Here is an 18951-nt window from a genome sequence, read left to right on the forward strand (position 1 = left end):
CCTCATTCCCAGTCTCTGTTCAGGCAGCATCAGCATGTACAGTAATTTCACGATTACAAGCCGCACTGAGTATAAGCCGCACTTCTGGGTTTCAGCAACTTTTCGTTCTTTGTCCATACATAAGCCGCACCTGATTTTAAGCCACACGTTACAATACAGAGTGTGATAAAAGGTATCTGTTCTATCACCATCTGTTGAAGGTGGGGGCAGTGATCCTTATCTCCGTGGGATATATTCTGCTAATGGGCCATCCATTGAAACCAGGCAGGGCATTGTTCTTTATCTTTTCACAACCCATCCTTCCTCCAGGGAATCATTTTCTGCTAATGGCCCATTGAGTCCCACTGTGGGACTGATAAAATTACTGCATCCCATTGGAAGTTGCTCCAGCCAGGGGGAAGAGCCCAACATTTCTTACCAAGATAAAAACAGAGGTTTTGGGACACTAAGGCAGTCCCTTTCTCCACTGGACTCCAGAGGAAAACCGGATTTCTCCACATCACCACTGGACATTTAGAGGGAAACTGCACCTTCTGCAGGAGCACTGCTCCAACTGAACCACATCTGTCACTGCAGGAGGATGCAGCCACCATTTAATGGGACTGCTACCAACACCCTGCCTGACAGGGTGTCAGGTTGTACTCTGACTTTGTCAGGGTTTGGGGTTTGTTTCTTTGTAGTACTGTATTTCTATTTTAATTTCCCCAGAAAATAACTGTTATTCTTAATTCCCATATCTGTGCCTGAAAGCCCCTTGATTTCAAAATTATAATACAGTAATTTCACGACTATAAGGCGCACCCTTATGACAAAAATTTTTCCCTGAACCCGGAAGTGCGCCTTATAGTCCGGTGCGCCTTATCTGATCTACAAAGTTGCGACATTTGCCACCCCGGAAGTGCGAGCCCGCCGGCATCGGGGCCTCCCCCGTGCGGGGCGGGTCCGCCGGCATCGGGGCGTCCCCGCCGGCATCGGGGCCTCCCCTGCGTGGGGCGGGCCCGCCGGCATCGGGGCCTTCCCCGCGCGGGGCGGGCCGTCCCCGCCAGCATCGGGGCCTCCCCTGCGCGGGGCGGGCCCGCCGGCATCGGGGCCTCCCCCGCGCGGGGCGGGCCGTCCCCGCCGGCATCGGGGCCTCCCCCGCGTGGGGGGGGTGAAAGCCGCCGGAAGCACAGCGGCCGCCGCGCGGGGGGGGCGAAAGCCGCCAGAATCACAGCGGCCGCCGCGCGGGGGGGGGCGAAAGCCACCGGAATCACAGCGGCCGCCATGCGGGAAGGGCGAAAGCCGCCGGAATCACAGCGGCCGCTGTGCGGGGGCGGCGAAAGCCACCGGAATCGGAGCGGCTGCCGCACGGGGAGGGGGCAAGCAGCTGGAATCGGGGCAGTGGTGGCACGGGGCAAGCCTGCCGGCATTGGGTCACCCGGAGCGCCAGGGAACTCCCAGAACAGCGGGGCCCTGGGGATGCTGCACGGAGCGGCGGTGGGCATAGCCCGGCCCTGCCGGGTACAGGCAGGCCCGGGAGCCAATGGCTGCCGGATTGAGGCGGGGCCTCGGCCAGCAAGCGCGCGGGAGGAGTTGGGGGCGGAGCCTCGCTGCAAAAAAAAACCCGGTGCGCCTTATAGACCGGTGCGCCTTATCTGATCTACAAAGTTGCAAAATGTGCCGGCTCCCGGGGGGTGCACCTTATAGTCCGGTGCGCCTTATGGTCGTGAAATTACTGTAATTTGGAGGGAGGGGGTTTATATTCTCCATTTCAAAGAGAAGTTCCTGCCTTCCTCAGCAGACACCTGTCCTCCAAATTAAGACAGTAACTTTTTTTTTCTGTCCATATATAAGCCAAACCTGATTACAAGCCGCACTTCAGGTTCGGACCAAAATTTTAGTCAAAATGGTGCAGCTTATAATCGTGAAATTACTGTAACTGGAATGACCAAGTACTACCAGTGTCCTCCACACTCTCAGATTTCTGATTTCCTTTACACCTGATCTCCACAATGCCAGTCCATTCCTTCAATCCAGGTATCCTTTTCCAAGGTACTCTTTATGGCCAGTATCTGCTCTGTCAAATCAAACACTGATTTTTCCTCTACTCAGCCCCTTTCCAGCAGACAGAAAGAATACAATTCAAAGAGAACAGAAAGTTGTAAGACTCCAATACCAAAAATGATCGCTGATTCCAATCAGACCAGAATTGCAATTACTGAAATGTCAATTCAGTTCTACGTGAGGGAAATTCCCTGTATGCTGAGTTAACAGAAAAGGGGGGGAAAAATTCTGTCTACCCACTGCTACCAACATTTACGTGAGATTATTTAAACAATCATTTTTCAGAGGTATATAAATCGGTGAAAGAAGAGTGGGTATTCACAGGGACAGTCAAAGACACTCTTGAATATAGTCAAATTGATCATTGTCAATTTGAAGTTCCTCCTTCAAACCATGCAAGTACTTTTTCAAGGAGAGGTTGATGGAATTCTTTCTTCTTTTAATGAGTAAAAGGATACCAGGAATTTTCCTGTGAGGCTTAGGGTCAAAGCTAGATTAACTAGATTTTTCTCTGAAAAATCACCCTGAAGCCAATCCAGGGGAAAAAAAGAAATTGTTAGCCTCAATGGTTAGTTAGGAGTTGGTCAAAGTTGGTAACTGGAAATATAATCCTGCAAAAGGAACTGTATTACCTTCAACAACAGAGAATGGTCAACTCCTATCAGAGATAACGAATAGAACGTGTGCAGGTAAATGTAAAATATGGAAAATTCTTTAAAAATTAAACTGAAATTTCTTTTAAAAGTTACCTCTTTCCAGTTCATTGTAATTGAAAAAAATACCTATTTTCAAGTGCAGAGAAAGGACAAAAATCTTTAACATATGGGACAGCATATTCCACATACCAACCCTCCATCTACTAAGAGTGACTAACATATTTAACGTCGAATCCTATCTCATACCTAACAAGCCATGATGCAAGCAGATGGTTTTAATCCCACCAAGGAAATTTTCATTTCCATTGAGAGCTGCGAGGTGGCATGGCCATCCACTTTCATCACAGTCCTGTGTTCCATTAGGAAATCCATGTCTTTGGGGACACATGCACACAGAGGAAGTTACATGCTGGAGGAAAAATGCATGCATAGGTAGAGTTACACCAACCTTCTCCTCTGATGGTAGTAAATGTTGAAACTATGACCTCGTTCCCAACACCAGGCACTTTTGCCACTACACAGAAAGCAGTTTCCCATAGAGGCATTTTTGTCCCACAGGACCCCTGTGTGGACATTCCCCCATCACCTCAAAACAAAATGAGCTTGTCACAATTACCAGGAATTCCTGGCAGTATTGACTGTACATTTCTCTTCCCTGAGCCTGTATGCACAGTGATTAATTGTATAAAATAACTACATCAAGTCATCCAGCAGCACTTATTGATCAACTTATAATGAACACAAATGTAAACTTAGTGTTTTCTAGGTCCTGTGTCTATTTATGTATTTCTATTTACTACAGATAGATCAATTTCAAGTGGAAATATTTTGCTGTTCCAGTTATCTCAAATTATCAGTCTGCAGTTCCTAGTTTTCACTGAAGTTTACCATTATTTATTTCAATTCAAATACTAAAACAACTACTACATGTAAGAGGACAGAAAGAAGAAAACAAAACCATCCTTGTAACTATTCACACTACAGAGAAGCCCCAAATATTAGCTATACAAATTGGAAAAAGAAATTTTGTAAGGATGTTGATGGGAGCTTATGATCACAACACAGTTCTTACCCAAAACCTACATCCAAAGTATTCATCTTCTTGTTTCAGGGGGACATAGAGCCTTATGAATCAAGTTTTATCCAGGACTCCACTCGAACACCAGGACACTACCTTGAAGAACTGTCATGGTTCACAATTCCCCTTCCTCATTTCACAGAATTCAGACACAGTGAAGTCACTGTGGAAAGACTAGACCAACTCTTGATCAGATGGCAGCCAGAATTTAATTAATCTTCATGTGCTTACCTAGTAAGAAATTGTTGAGTCGTTGTGAATGCTTTCATTTCCAGATGGAGTTCAAATTTCAGGTTATAAATTCTTACACAAGAAAACCTGCATTTCATATACATTAACAACTTTATTTTAGACACATGTACAGTAATATGTGTGCAGTTCCTAACTGGCTTTTGAACACAATGAAATGGAGCAATAAAGCTTTGGGAAGGCAGTGGGATGCAGAGTGAATTCCCCTAACCCTGGCTCTGAGGTAGGCAGTGATGGTCCCTATAGGACTCTGCTGAGCAGAGATAACAGGCACTGTCAAAACAGGTTTCCTAGAGCAGATTGCCTAACAATCTGGGAAGGGCAGGATCCAAAGATTTCCCAAGGAGAACATTTTCACATCCAATCAGTCTTTCAGCTCTGCCCAGACTGTCCATAAAAAGGCTCATATAGCAGGTTAAGATGTGATGGAGGGTTGAGAAAAATCAGTCTGGTAGAAACTAGATGAAGTCTGAATTAATTTTTTGTAGTTTACTGAAGACAAACTCTTATCATGAACCTTCTTGTGTCATTTGCCCTTTCTTCATTTTGTTTTAAATAACTGGTGAGGTGCAGTTATGCTGTGGGGTTTTTTCCAAATAAATTATGAGGTATTAGCATATGCCACAGTCAAAGGGAATTTTTCAAAACAATCATGAATACTCAATCCAGCCTACAGATATAATAATCACCCATGGGAATGGGAGCTAATATACCAATCTTCAAACATCATGGTCTCTCTCTCCACCGGCCACACCTGAAAGGCTAAGAAACATCATACAGATATTTCAGCCAACCAGTTTCTGGAAATCCTGTAGATACTATTTTTAAACACTTGCTGTGTTCATTAAGTACTATAATTGAAATATTTACATCTATCTTAATAAAAAATATAAATTCAAAACAAGGACACTTCCACCTCTTCACTAACTGTCTAAACATGTGTAAGATGACCAAATCAGCAGACTTTGCTGGCAAAGAAAGAAAGCAAAAGTGTCCTATGAGATATTGTAAAGAAATACATTCCATATGCTTTGCGATATTTTATAATGAAACCTTAAGTGACAGATGAAGTTGAATAACATGATGCATGGCTACATGCAGATAAATATCTCATTTATTTATCCTTGGTAGACCCCATTAGCTGCAGGTTTAGTAATAGGGATAAACACACAGAAAAAATAGAGTTAGATAAGGAAATAGATCAGATTATATTTCACATTCAATATTACTCCCTTAAAAATAAAAGTCAGAGAGAGAAAGACAGATATGGTAATATAATCAATTGTATATTGCAAGAAAGCAAAAAGATACACTAATCCAAATGGCCTCTTTTCAATTTTTTCATTTCTGCTCTGTTTCAAAAAATACAGATTGTAATACTAAGAGATATGAAATGTGAATATAAATACCTCTAGAAATTAAAATTTATGGCTCTCACAGTAACTGTGTCTCATAGACTTGCATGCATGCAGCATTCTGCATGGTATTTGGAGCGAGCTTTTGTGCTTTCACAGCAACGAGGTTGAATTATGGTTGCTGTGGGAACTCTATCTTTGAATTTCTTGACTTGTGCTCTCATCTGAACTCAAATGTTACATTTACATAGGTAAGCATATGCTGGTTTTCTCCAGGAAAAGGAACCTATGTGAATGGTTACATAGTTAAGTATTCTTACCAAAGAAGCAGCACAGCTCTGTGTCTGGAGAAGTACAGAGCTCCAATGAGTGTCACACTGCATACACAAGAAATAAAACACAGACACATAAAACCCGGGAGTCAAATGTGGCAGGGTACCTATAGAAACACTAACATGTGATGATGGCACTGAAAGTTTGGGGTTTGCAGTCCTCCTTTATTTGTTCAGCTTTAACAACAGGGTTTGAATACATACTTTCTTTCAGACATTTGATGAGAGGATACACAGAGAGAAAGAGAGATACTCACACAGTTGCCAGATGCTTTGGAGTCTCTTTCTAAGAGTGATCTTAGCGAGTGTGAGGGGGTCAGTGTTACCCGATCAGCATTGCCCAGGTCAGCACTGCCCAGCCCCAGCCAGCATAGGCATTGCTCTGGGCACTTTCTGAACTTGCAGCAAAAGCAAGCAATGACCACACAGGTCTGACATTTCACATGTAATGGAGGTGACAAACTGATCTAGAGACTCACCTCAGCATAGGGTGGGGAGAGAGAGAGACAGGTCTTACTGCTTCTAGAGAAGCTTCTCTAGCTCATTTGTCCCATAGTAGAAACAAGAAGCTTAAACTTTGAGGTCCTTTTTCTTGACATAAAATACTCCATTTGCTATTTCTCCATGGATACATTTTATGATCTGACATAATCAAGAAAAGGGGAGTCCTTTAACAAAGCTCTGCGCATTTTTGGAATTATCACTGAACAATTATGCCTCTAAAATCATCAGACTAGGAGTCACAAATACCAAGTTAATATTGCAGTATTCTTAATTTGAAATAAATTTTAATGCACAGTTGCTACTTCCAGAAGTCAACAGAGGAATCATGCTTTAATGAAGATTTTTGATTAATGTGTAGGAGCATAAGGAGAGCGAGAAATCAAAAAGCAACATAAAGTCACAGATCCTGAGGCACGGTGGCACCTTTCTGAAGAAACACCACTGCACAGCTACACTCTCAATGCACTCAGCAGACTCTCAAGGTCTCTAGCTTTTACATGGAAAAGTGGACATTCCACTAGGGCAAGTATTCTTGGGGAGAAAAAACTCAACCCAGAAAAAGCAATCAAAGCAAAATATGGCTGTGATGCCCTGGTTTAGAACAGAGGAATCAGCACACACTGAAAGTAACAGCCTGCCAAGATTAAGGAAAACAAAACAAAACAAAACAAAATCAGAAAAAGAAACAAAAAAAACCCCAAAAATGCCCTACATGAAAAATCTCAAGGGAAAAAACCCCACAATTTTAAGTTGCAGTGTATGAAAAATAAGAATTCTTCTTATTTTAAATTAATTATATCTACTTTGTATACCATTACCAAGGACATCAAGTTAGTGCTTCTTGCAAATAAATGAAATCTCAAGCATGGGATATTTTCAGAATGAACAATCAATTTCAAAGCAGAGTTTACAAGGACATATCAGAGAAACTTCAAAAATAAGAGTTATCTGACAAACAAAACCATACATTGATGAAAAACAGTCTTTATTAAAAATTTCAAAGATCATGAAGATCACTCAGTAAGACAGATTTAACTAGAAGCCATCAAGTCTTGCAAGGACAACACTGCTACTTTGCATCTTTAAGTCTAGCCATACCACAGAAGTTTATTCTGGGTATAAAGAGAAGGAATATTTATATAGTTTGTTTCTCCCAGAGAAATTGTGGGTTATTTTCATTTCAGGATCTCAAGATCACTAAATATGGTAATTAGTTATAGTAGTTGTGTGAAGTGGAAAGGCACATTACTAACAATGCAACTGTGCTGAATAGTTTTACAACTCACTTTTGAATGCCACATGCCCTCTCTATGAATAGAATGTCAAATCAACAGCCCCTGTTAGTGTCTAGACATAATTGTCTCTGAATTGAATACATCAGCGTTAACCACAATACAAAAATGGTCTCAACTAAAATAATGGAACTGTCTCTTGCACCGTACTTCTGCATATTTTGTAAAAATTACACAATACAATAGGTGGAGAAAGATTTATGAGGTTAACATTTTGCATATTCCTGCAATAAGCCCAACTGTCAACTCTATTCACTGTGACATGAGTCGCAATAAAATGTGCTTGCAAATAAACATAACCAGAGCATCTGGGGAATGTATGCATTCTGAAAAGAAACTGTATTTGATGGAAGACTTAAAAACTTACAAATAGGCCATCAGTTTTTTAAATATACAAATATTTTTAAATATCATATATTTCAATTTTAATAGCTATGTGCAAAATATTATGTTTATTAAAAACCAGTATTCATTTATGTACTTATCCTGAAGCCTCCTGGAGGAAAAGTCAAACACATCTACACTGATGTCATATAATTTTCTTTTGATTTTTATCAAAAGAAATCTTGCATAGACATAAGAAAAAGCCGTATGTGCATACATTTCTGAGCATGTAAAAAAATAGAAATGTCAAAATTATTTTACAAAATAACTAAAAGCAAACTACAGAGCTCTTCATGTTGGCACATTCAGATATTAGAACGTTGTGCACAACTGCACAATGTAGTGTCTAAATTGTCTAAAAGAGCAGTTTGCATACATAATCTGAGGGCCACATGATGATACTACATAGAGGTATGAATGAAAGCATCCATAGTTATAGATTTACTAATTGGAAATATGAATTAAGTCAACAGCAGGATACTACCACATGCAGGAGTATTCAAGGTCAATACCAAATGAAATGTTCCATTCTTGCCCTTCACTAGAAACACAAGGTCTTTTACTATCCTATACTTATCTCCAGAAAGAGAATCGCTGGATCATTTAGATTGGAAGACACCCTTAAGATCATCCATTCCCACTACTAACACCACATTGCCAAATCCTCCACTAAAACACATCCTGAAGTGGCACATCTTTACATCTTTCAAACATATTCAGGGATGGTGACTCTACCACTTACCTGGAAGCCTGTCCCAATGCCTGAGCACCCTTTCAGTGAAATTTTTTTCCTAATAACCAATCTAAACTTCCTCTGGTACAACTTGAAGCCATTTTTCTTGTCTTGTTACTTGGCAGAAGAGACAAAGCCCCACCTCTTTACAATCTCCTCTCAGCTAGTTTCAGAGAGTAAAAAGGTTCACTCTGAGCCTCCTTTTCTCCAGGCTAAACAAACCCTGTTCCCTCAACCACCCTCCAAAAGACTTGTGCTCCAGACATTCCATCAGTTTCATTGCCCTTCTCTGGATGTGTTCAGCACCTCAAAATTTGCACAGAATATATAAGTTGGTCACCCACAAATATATAATGAATACAGTGCTGGATTCACTCTTCTTCATAAGAAACAAATACAAGTTTTCTAATACTGAGGATCCTCTTAAGCTTTTAATGACAAAAAGACCCAAGGAATACATTAGGCAGATGAAAAAAAAGCCTCAACAGTTTCTCAATACTCCAGTTCCTCATGAAACAAAGTCACATCACTGCATCAGTTTTTAACACAAAATGGCTAACAATGAATCTGAAAGTACAATAGTTTTGATAATATCTATCATTACAGCAAGCAGCAATCTAGGGTTTTCCGCTAACCAATATCAGAACCTAGGTTAAATCACACACTTGAAAATATGCTCAGGATGCTTGTACTTATGCCTGACCATAAGTACAAGTTTTAACCAGTACATGTTTTAATGCCTTCTCCTCATACCTTGTTGTTCTTTAGTTTGGTAGCCCACAAATTATAGATAGACTCACTATAAATTTCTCTGCAGTGCTAAAGGAAAAAAACAAAGAGAAAGCAAATTAGAAGCACATTGTAGTGAGCACATTGGCTTTGCTATGTTACATATATTTTGCTATTTTCAAAATACCAGCTATATATTCTTACTGTGACAGAAGAGCCACTCCTTACACAGAAAAAATTACTACAGTGACTCAGAAGCCACCTTTGTCTCACATGAAGTTGCACTGAGAAAGACCAGCCACCACAAAGTTCTTTCTGTGTGCTACAGAAAACTTCTATTAAAAATCCATGGTGGGCTAGTCAGAAACATCTATGTTTAAAAAGATTCTGCAGATTAAGTAAAAGAGACTGCATTCATCATGTCAACCAAAGGTTTTACTGTGGTATTTCAGCAGAATATTTAAAAACACACACTGAACTAATACTAAAAACTGAAGGAAATTAAAGCACTAAGTCTCTAATGGTGTCCTTACAAATCAACAAACTATGAACTGAGTGACCAAAAAAGCATCTCATGAAAGCCCTGGAGTCAGTCTTATAAATAAAAAAAAAATTATAAAAATTCCATAGTGGGGCGTTAAAAGAGACTTTGCTAAATTCAAAACTGCTAGAAATTTATGTGGCAGCTCCCTCTTCTGGATCACCAAACCCTGACAATTCAGCTGAGATGGCAAGATGTAGAATCTGACTAGTAAATAATACCTTTCCACTGTTGCAGGATTTTGTCATGTACCATTAGGCAATCACACAGACTTGTGAGCTATTGCCAATTATTTTTAATGAGTTTATATTCAAGTCACGCACTGTGAGGGAGAGGTAGTTGAAAAAACCTGAATAGCTTGAAATACTTTTGGAATTTTCTCATCAGACAATAAAAACATGCAAGGGGGAAAAAAAAAACCTATATTGACTTCTGCTTTCAATCTCTCGGTATTTTACTAAAAAATGCATTTTACAGAAAAGAACTGGTCAATGAGAATATTACAATTCCACTTGTGTGGCCTGCAGTATGACTTCTGAATCCGTATTTGCAGAAGTTAAGCTTCTGGGTTGCAATTCTGGGTTGAAATAGAAGAATCTGATCTTGAAATTTCATTCAGCTTTGATAGGTTCATACATTAAAAAATCCTTGCACAGTAGAAAAAACTTCCCTGGGCATCAGTTCTTCAGACGCTGCAAGACAGCTTGGGCAATTTCTGCACACATTTCTAAACTGGAATTGGAAAATTCAGAAAATTGGTACTCTCTATCCCTATATAAAATTCATCTCTATAAAGGAACCCTGGATTTCTGACTTGACCTATAATTGAAGAGGAGGCTTTCTGAAGACCTGGTGATTTTTCTGTATTTCAGCTGCCACCACTGAATAGGCAATTCTATACTCTAAATTGTCCACCACTATTCAAACTGAATGACAATATTTGACTTAAATATAAAAATTATTCTAAATAGCAAATCTACAGGCCAAATGAAATCACTGTTCACTTCATCAGTGCAATTACTGGTAACAAAACCATTACCTGAATTAAATTATTGAGTTTTTAATGAGGAAGAGGGTGCATGAAAGATGCCCCTATTAAACTCTGGACCAGGTAACTTGAAAGCAAGAGTTTTAATTTAATAATTGGATAATCAGGCCAAAAACAGTGTGATTTCATCTTTTATTTTATATATATATATATATATATATATATATATATATATATATATACTGAGTGCCTCATAAAATATATGGCAGACTGAAATACCAAGCATGGATAAAACTAAAATTGCCAGGGGTTATTTGGATGGAACTGAAAAGATCATATAACATGGAAAGCCTTATGGACCTGGAAAGACTGAGAGAGAGGGAAAAGAGCAAGATTTGCTATGCAGGCACATGCTGCAAATGGCAGACCTTCAATGACACAGAGGAGAGACATCTTTGTCAAACAGTACAACAGTCAGTGGACTCAGACCACCTGCAATTTCCCATGTAGGGGGAAGACTTACAGAGAACGAAGGAAAAGTAAAACCAACAGAAACTAGAAAATCCAGCCAAGAATGTAAAGCAGCAGAACAGAAAGCAGTGCCCCACTAGACCTGCTGTTTAAAAGGGGTTGGTGAGAGATGTGGTGGTCAGAGGCCATTCTGGGTACAGTGACCATGAAATGATAAAGTTTTTGATTCTTGGTGAAATAAGGAAGATGTTCAACAGAGCTTCTATCCAGCAGGAGCAGAGCAGAGACTGACCCCTGTACTCAGATTGTACACCTGTAATGGGGAGGTCAGACCTTGAGTTCTGTCTCCTATTCTGGGCCCCTCACAGCAACAAGGACACTGAGGTGCTGGAGAGTGTCCAGAGAAGGGCACAGAGCTGGTGAAGCATCTGCAGAGTTCATCTTAGGAGGAGTGACTGAGGGAGTTGAGTGTGTTTAGTCTGGAGAAAAGTAAGCTCGGGGGGACCTTACTGCTCCCTAAAACCTTCTGAAAGGAGGTTGTAGCCAGGTGGGGTCAGTCTCTTACCCTAGGTAACAAATGACAGGACAAGAGGAAATGTCCTCAAGACACACCAGGGGAGGTCTAGACAAGACATCAAGAAGAATTTCTTCACTGAAAGAGTGGTTAAGCATTGGCATGGGTTGTCCAAAGAAGTGGTGGCTTCACTTCACTGCCAGTACTCAAAAAAGGACTGGATGTGGAATTTAGTGCTAAGGTTTAGCAGTTATGTTTGGTCAAAGGCTGGACTCAATGATCTTAGAGATCATTTTTAACCCAAATGACTCTGCGAGTCTATAACTAGAAAGCAAAAAGGAAACTGGCTGAAGACCACATTCTGGAAACTGAGATGATGAAGGCTGCAATTTATGGCTTTTGAGATCCAGAGAATTAAAGAAGTACAGAATGTTAGAGGAGTGTATGAAGTCCTTAGAAAAGGAAAATCTGAAAACCTGGTAAAATGAAAAAAAAAAAAGAAGCTTAGTCTGTTTTTCAAGTTTAATCCAAACAGCAATACCACTTTTCAGGTTACTGAAAAGAAGCTAATGTCTTTGGTCAGACATTTGCAAAATAAAATAACTAACAAGTATTTATTTTATGGTCAAATGACATTTAATGACTTTTGTGAGAAAACACACTCTAGCACTCAAATTAAGTTCAAATGGAAACACTATGTAGATAAGGATTTTATGAATCACTGTAATTAAATCATCTTAATGTACTTCAAAAAATTAATTTATTCCATAAATTCAAACCAGCTCTTAATCAAAACACCAAAATAGGAAACAACAAATAAAAATGTAAATAAGTTACTCACCTTTTCCTTTTCATAACAAGTACATGTACTTACCAGTATTTTGTTCAGTCTTTTTTATAATAATCTACAGAAATAGCTGAATTAATGATTTTTACAAAATCCATGCCATGTATAAACCACACATAAAAATATCACAAATGGACTATTGTTGAAAAGTATCACTAGAAGTAAAGCTACCATAAATACAGATTCAATATACTCTAACCCTTCCTCTTTGCCTATCACTTTGAACTTTTCATATTGAAACTTCATGTCAGCTTGTGAAGCAAAAACTAGAAGTATAATCAAATACCCACGTTTTATTGAGTCATTTACTGGGTCTGGTTTTACACAACTACATTCAATGTTATAATGGGAGTAAATTATGATGACACCACTTCAAACAGAAGCCCTTTCCTGTGCTGCAGCAGCTCTCCAACATCTGTGATGGTTAATCAACCCCAAACACCAGTATGTCAGTGCAAAGTAAAGGATGGATGAAATCCAGGGACTTGCTGAATGTATAGACAGGGATGTGTGAGGTAGGACTGGGATAACTGTATTACCCACATACATGGAACCAGAGGGGCTATCAGAGTACACACAAGCCCTGTGACACACCTTACAGCACTGTATGCAACCTGGTAGCATCCTAGGCTGTTTAAGACTGGACATGGCACTTGGTGCCATGTTTGAGTTGACATGGGTGTGTTTAGTCATAGGTTGGATTCGATTTCAGAGGTCTTTTCCAACATAACTGATGCTGTGTGTCTTGGGTTACACTCCAAACCAGGACACTGATTCTGTAAATGTGCACTGGGGTGAGGAAGGGGAGTATCAATCCCTTTCAAGCATTTTGATTTCCTTTGAATAAAAGCAGAATTATGGTCTGCAGAAAAATCACAGCTCCGCTCACTACATCTCACAGTCATCAGTCACAGCCAGCGGGGTTTCACAAGAGGAAAGGCCTGCTTCGCAAACCTGATTTCCTTTTATGATAAAGTAACCCACTTAGTTGATCAAGGGAAGCCAGTTGATGTCTTCTTTTTGGATTCCAGTAAAGCTTTCAAGTCTCAGAAGATCTTTTTGGACAAAATGTCCAGCACACAGCTGGATGAACACATCATGGGATGGTTGAGCAACTGGCTCATGGGTGGAGCATGATGAGGTGACATCAGACTGGGGACCTGTTACTAGTGGGTTCCACAGGGCTGCATCCTTGTCCCTGTGCTCTTCAACATCTTCATAAATGATGTGGATGCAGGGCTGGAAGTGATACTGAGGAAGTCTGCAGATGATACAAAACTGGGAATAGCTGTTGAATCCCTCAAAGGCAGAGAGGCCCTGCAAGAAGGACCTCAGCAAATGAGAGGGCTGGACAATCACCAATCATATGACCAGAACATGGGAAAGTGCCAGATTTTGCACCTCAGATGGGGCAACCCTGAATGTACAGAGACTCAGATGCTGGAGAGCAGTGCCATGGAAAGAGACCTGGGGGTCCTGGTCAGTGGCAAGTTGAACATGAGTCAGCAGTGCCCTGGCAGCCAGGAGGACTGTCACCTGTCCTGGGGGGTATCAGGCACAGCATCAGCAGCCAGGCCAGGGAGGGGATTGTCCTGCTGTGCTCTGCTCTGGGGCAGCCTCACCTCCAGTGCTGGGGGCAGTTTGGGCTCTGCAATGTAAGAAAGATATAAAGCTGTTAGAAAGTGTCCAAAGGAGGGCAGTGAAGATGGTAAAGGGCCTTGAGGGGAAGCCTTGTGAGGAGTCACTGAGGTCATTTGGTCTGCCCAGCCTGAGGAGACTGAGGGGAGACCTCACTGCAGCTACAGCTTCCTCATGAGGAGGAGAGGAGGGACAGGCACTGATCTCTGCTCTGTGGTGACAGCGACAGGACCTCAGAGAATGTCCTGAAGTTGTGTCAGGGAAGGTTTAAGTTGGATATTAGAAAAAGGTTCTTCATCTAGACAGTGGTTAAGCACTGGAACAGGCTCCCCAGGGCAGTGCTCAATAAGAGTTCAAGAAGAGTATGGACAATGCTCTCCAGCACATGATTCTTGAGGATGCTGCTGTGTGGGGCCAAGAGGTGGATTCAGTGATCCTTGTGGGTCCCTTCCTTCCGACTTGGCATTTTCTGTGATTCTGTGATGTCCAAATTGGACAACTGTAATCCCAGTTCTGTAAAGGACAGCACCCAACTAAGATGGAAATACAACATCCATTCACGGTGATGATCCTTTGAAAGAAATCTTGGCAAACTGTGAAGGGCTAAGAAAAGGACTGCTACCGTGTCTTTTTGTAAAAGACTAAGGAAAAATAACTTATTTGATTCTGCCACAAAAGGACTGGGAAATGAAAGCATCTACAGATGAGACTTCCTATTTAATTAGACCTTGCTAATGAACACATGACTCACAAGACCATTGCTTTAGTTGTAAGCTTGTGCAATCACATTGATTTCTATGGAATTGGTGAAATAATGGAAAAGACAGTACTGAACCAAATCCAGATTTACTGTCTTTGATTGAAAACTACAGTAAACAAAAAGCTATTGGAGAGAAACCTGATGGTGATTAAACTCATATTAATCAGTTCACAAGTCTTCTAGTTCCTTAAAATAGTACATTGTTTAACTGCACATCCATAACAAAACAGTAGATTACCCATTTTCTCAATAAATCTCTCCCAAATTACTCATAAATGAAAGAGAATGTTACAGCAGCATAAGGTAATAGGAAAGTTCACATTGCAATTCTCAAGGCTAACAGATGCTAACGGAGCTTTCAACCACTCAAGAGCATTAACTTACAAAATAGATGAAAAGAAAATTTACAGTGTAAACCAATCTCAAGTCTTTGATGAGGTAACTAAGAGTGAAAACTAAAAATGAAACTTTGACTGAAACTTTTCATTTAACATATAATCATTCATATCTAGAATAACATAATGCCAGCTTAGAATTCACAACCTAAAATATTTCAAACATGCTTTAACTTACACAGTTTGCAAGAAGTTATTGTGATTTGGAACTTAAAGCAAAGGCTCTAGATTAAGCAATCCTATTAACAGTCTAACAGATCACTGGACACAGAGCAAACTATTTCACTTTTCAGAAGTCCCAGGTTGCTATCTGCTTAATAGTTGACATTCAGCTTCTAAAAAAATCACATGCTTAACGTCTATATTTCATTCTTGAAGCCTGTAAATGGATACACTAATACTGTTCTTCATACAGCTTTTGTGAGGCTGCACTTACTGTGAGCAAAGTGCTTTGAGATTTTTAGCATGAATAAAATATATTTTGCACTTAGACGTAAATTATAGAAGTGGCAATATTTGAAATAGGATTTTGTTTCAAGGCAGCAAGACTAAATCAAACATGATTATCTTGGCTTTGATTGTGATATTTCACTTACTATGCTCTATTTTCCTTGCATTTAAAATATGCAATTTTGCTTTTCTGTTATGCAAATTAATGTTTTTCATCTAACACATCTATTTTTGGAAAAGGAATATTTTTTTTTCCTTAGGCTAAGACAGAAATGTTGCAGAACACAATTCTGAAGTCTAACTGATAGGGCACCACAAGGTCAATGCAAGCATTCAATAGCAAAAGCAACAAGAGATGCCCAGAAGACTAACTGAACTTACAACATTAATAAGCAAATGTTTATATACACAGATATCTATCTAGATATATAAATCACACTATAATATTTACTATAGATAAACCCATACTTTTTTCCATCAGTTAGGTGATCCTAACAAATGCAGCTGCAATTACAAGTCATGGCCTTTCTGAAACGTAAAAAGAACTGGGATAAAGAGAGAAAAGAAAGTCTGTGATGGAAGTCATAGGAACAATCCATTTTAAACTAAAGATTCTGTCTAGCTCTGTGTAATTTATTTTAGAGGCAAGGAAAAGGTTTGGACTTTATCCAAAAACACTGTCAAGCAAAAGAGGTAAAGTCACCTACCACCATGGACTTTTCTTAGAACTACTTTTCACTTCTGCTAAGTGTGCTGATTATATTGCTGTACGTGTTCCTAGATATAAGTGGCATTAATAGCCAGCATGTACTCTGGAAAATACATGACATATCTATATACAATACTATTAACACAAACAGGGTTTACTACTTCCAGATGACTTTGATTCTACAGTTTGTGTTATCAAATTGCATTGCTTCAGTTTGTTTCTTGGTCTCTGAATTTCACATATTTCCATGTTGAGTAAAGAAAAAACATGAAAGATTCCTATTTAAGTTGTGGAATAAAATTGGGAATCCAAAAATTGCCGGCTTTAAAGGGAACTGAAGTCAGGCTTAGCAAAGTAATTTTTAAAAAATCATGTCCTGTGAAAAGAGATGACCGAAAAAATCAAAGGAATAAAACACCTGTTGAGAAAAAACATTATCATCTCAAAGCAGTGCTGAAACACTGGTATTTACCCAGACAAATGAGGTTAAGAAGCATATTCTACTCATTCAAATCTTTAAATGAAAGTAAATGCCAACCTAAAGCTCATTTTCAGCATTCTGTGATGCCTAAGAAATGCTGTCACTCACTCATTACACTCCCTCACACGGATATAATTTCCACCCCCATTTATCGTCATCACATCTGGTTTGGTATGCAGTTTCACCAAAAAAAAAAAATCACATAGGCAAAAAAAATCACAACATCTTTTGATAAATGCTTTAGTATGCAATTGTCAGTAATTACACACACTAATAAGCACACCTTGAAATATAAATCACCATGGAATAATTTGAAAGAAAACTTAGTCCAAAACCTCGATCAAGCTATAGCTTATTGTTAGTACACTGAGGTTTAAATCACTTCTCCAAACAGAAAAAAGCAAGACATAACCCAAACATTCAAATCCCAAAGGATCATGGACAATAGCTGAAGAAACACCAAACAGGTAATTTTTCTGTTTTCCCCCAAGGCAAGATCTGCAGCTTTATCTCTTCAATGTATGTTTGTGAAACAAACATTAAATATCTTAAATGAGTGAGATTTCATTACCTATCTAATTCCTGTATTCCAGTGCTTTCCTGTTTTAAAGCTCTCCTTAATGTTGAATTTGAAGCCAATCTATTACAGTGTGCCACCTTCCTCAGTATTGGAAAGTTTTTCAGTCTAACTCAACTTCTGATGCATTTTAAACCTTTACAAAGACTAAATACACACTTCTTAGAAATACATAACCCCAGCAGACCAAAACCATCGAGATGAGGTCTTAGCTCTACTTAACTCATTGGCAAGCAATGTCAAAGGAAGATGCTCATGGGCACTGCACACTACACATCTGGCAACCTGGGAAACACAGGTTCACACCTAAGTTTAAATACTCTGCATGTTCAAAACCACACACGGTTTGAATAGAGTGGAGAGACTTTCCTGCCCTGACCCCCGAAGACTGTTCTTCAGATCACAGAACATTAAGAAACAAAACTTTCCAGGTGACTTTTTCTTCGAAGTTAAGGAATGAAAAAAGGCCAGAAAACTTTTCAGCCCACCTGGCATCAGCACCCACTGACACCAAGACCAAAAGGACTCATGCCACCTAAGCCGCTACACGCAAAAAAAAGAATTTTTCCCCCAAAAAAGCCAAAACAAAACGAGCCAAGACACTTTCACAAGGTCTGGAACATGCAAACCACCGGCAGATATCCCTTTGCCAGCCCACCTCCACACGTGCCCCTGCGCACACGCTGCCAGGGTCTCTCCCACCGGCGAGCCCCGTTTCCCCGCACGCTGCCGGCCGGGACAGCGGGCCAAGCGACGCGCCCCCCTCAGCATCCCTGGACTCACCTTCAGAGACCTCGAACTCGGCTGCTCCATTGAGCTGGTAGAGGCACCAGTCAGCCGCGCTCTCGCCCGGGGGGCCGCCGGCTGGGCAGGAGGAAAGGCACAGTCAGTCGGGCACGGGGCCAGCGGGGACACCGCGCGGACAGGGGACAAGGGGAGCGGCGGCGGGGGAGAAGCAGAGAGTGAGGAGCAGAGATGGAGGGGGCTGAGAAGGGAACGGAGCATGACAGGGGACAGCGAGTGCCGGGGGAAGGAGCGCGTTTCCAGATACCCTGTTTGTGGGACATGGGTGTTGCCCTCCGGAATGCGCCCACCGCTCTCAACTGTTCTTTGCTTCGCTCCCAGCGCCCGCGGCTCGGGCGCCTCCTCCTCCTCCCAGCGGAGCGGGAGCAGGCAGCCGCCGCTGCCTCGGGGTGCTCGGGGAGCCGGGGGAGGGAGGACGGGA

General features: G+C 40.7%; 1 protein-coding gene across 1 annotated transcript in view; it reads right to left on the reverse strand.

Annotated features, from left to right (window-relative positions):
* Positions 1–18951, reverse strand: part of PPP2R2C (protein phosphatase 2 regulatory subunit Bgamma) — a 194571-nt gene extending 175620 nt beyond the window's left edge. The window contains exons 1-2 of the mRNA XM_033059423.1: positions 18778–18951; positions 18510–18590 (exon numbers count right to left, since the gene is read on the reverse strand). Of these exons, the coding sequence (XP_032915314.1) occupies positions 18510–18590; positions 18778–18793 (97 nt within the window). The 5' untranslated portion in view covers positions 18794–18951. The remainder of the gene's footprint in view (positions 1–18509; positions 18591–18777) is intronic.

Source organism: Catharus ustulatus, chromosome 5 (genome assembly GCF_009819885.2).
Source record: "Catharus ustulatus isolate bCatUst1 chromosome 5, bCatUst1.pri.v2, whole genome shotgun sequence".
NCBI classification, from domain to species: domain Eukaryota; kingdom Metazoa; phylum Chordata; class Aves; order Passeriformes; family Turdidae; genus Catharus; species Catharus ustulatus.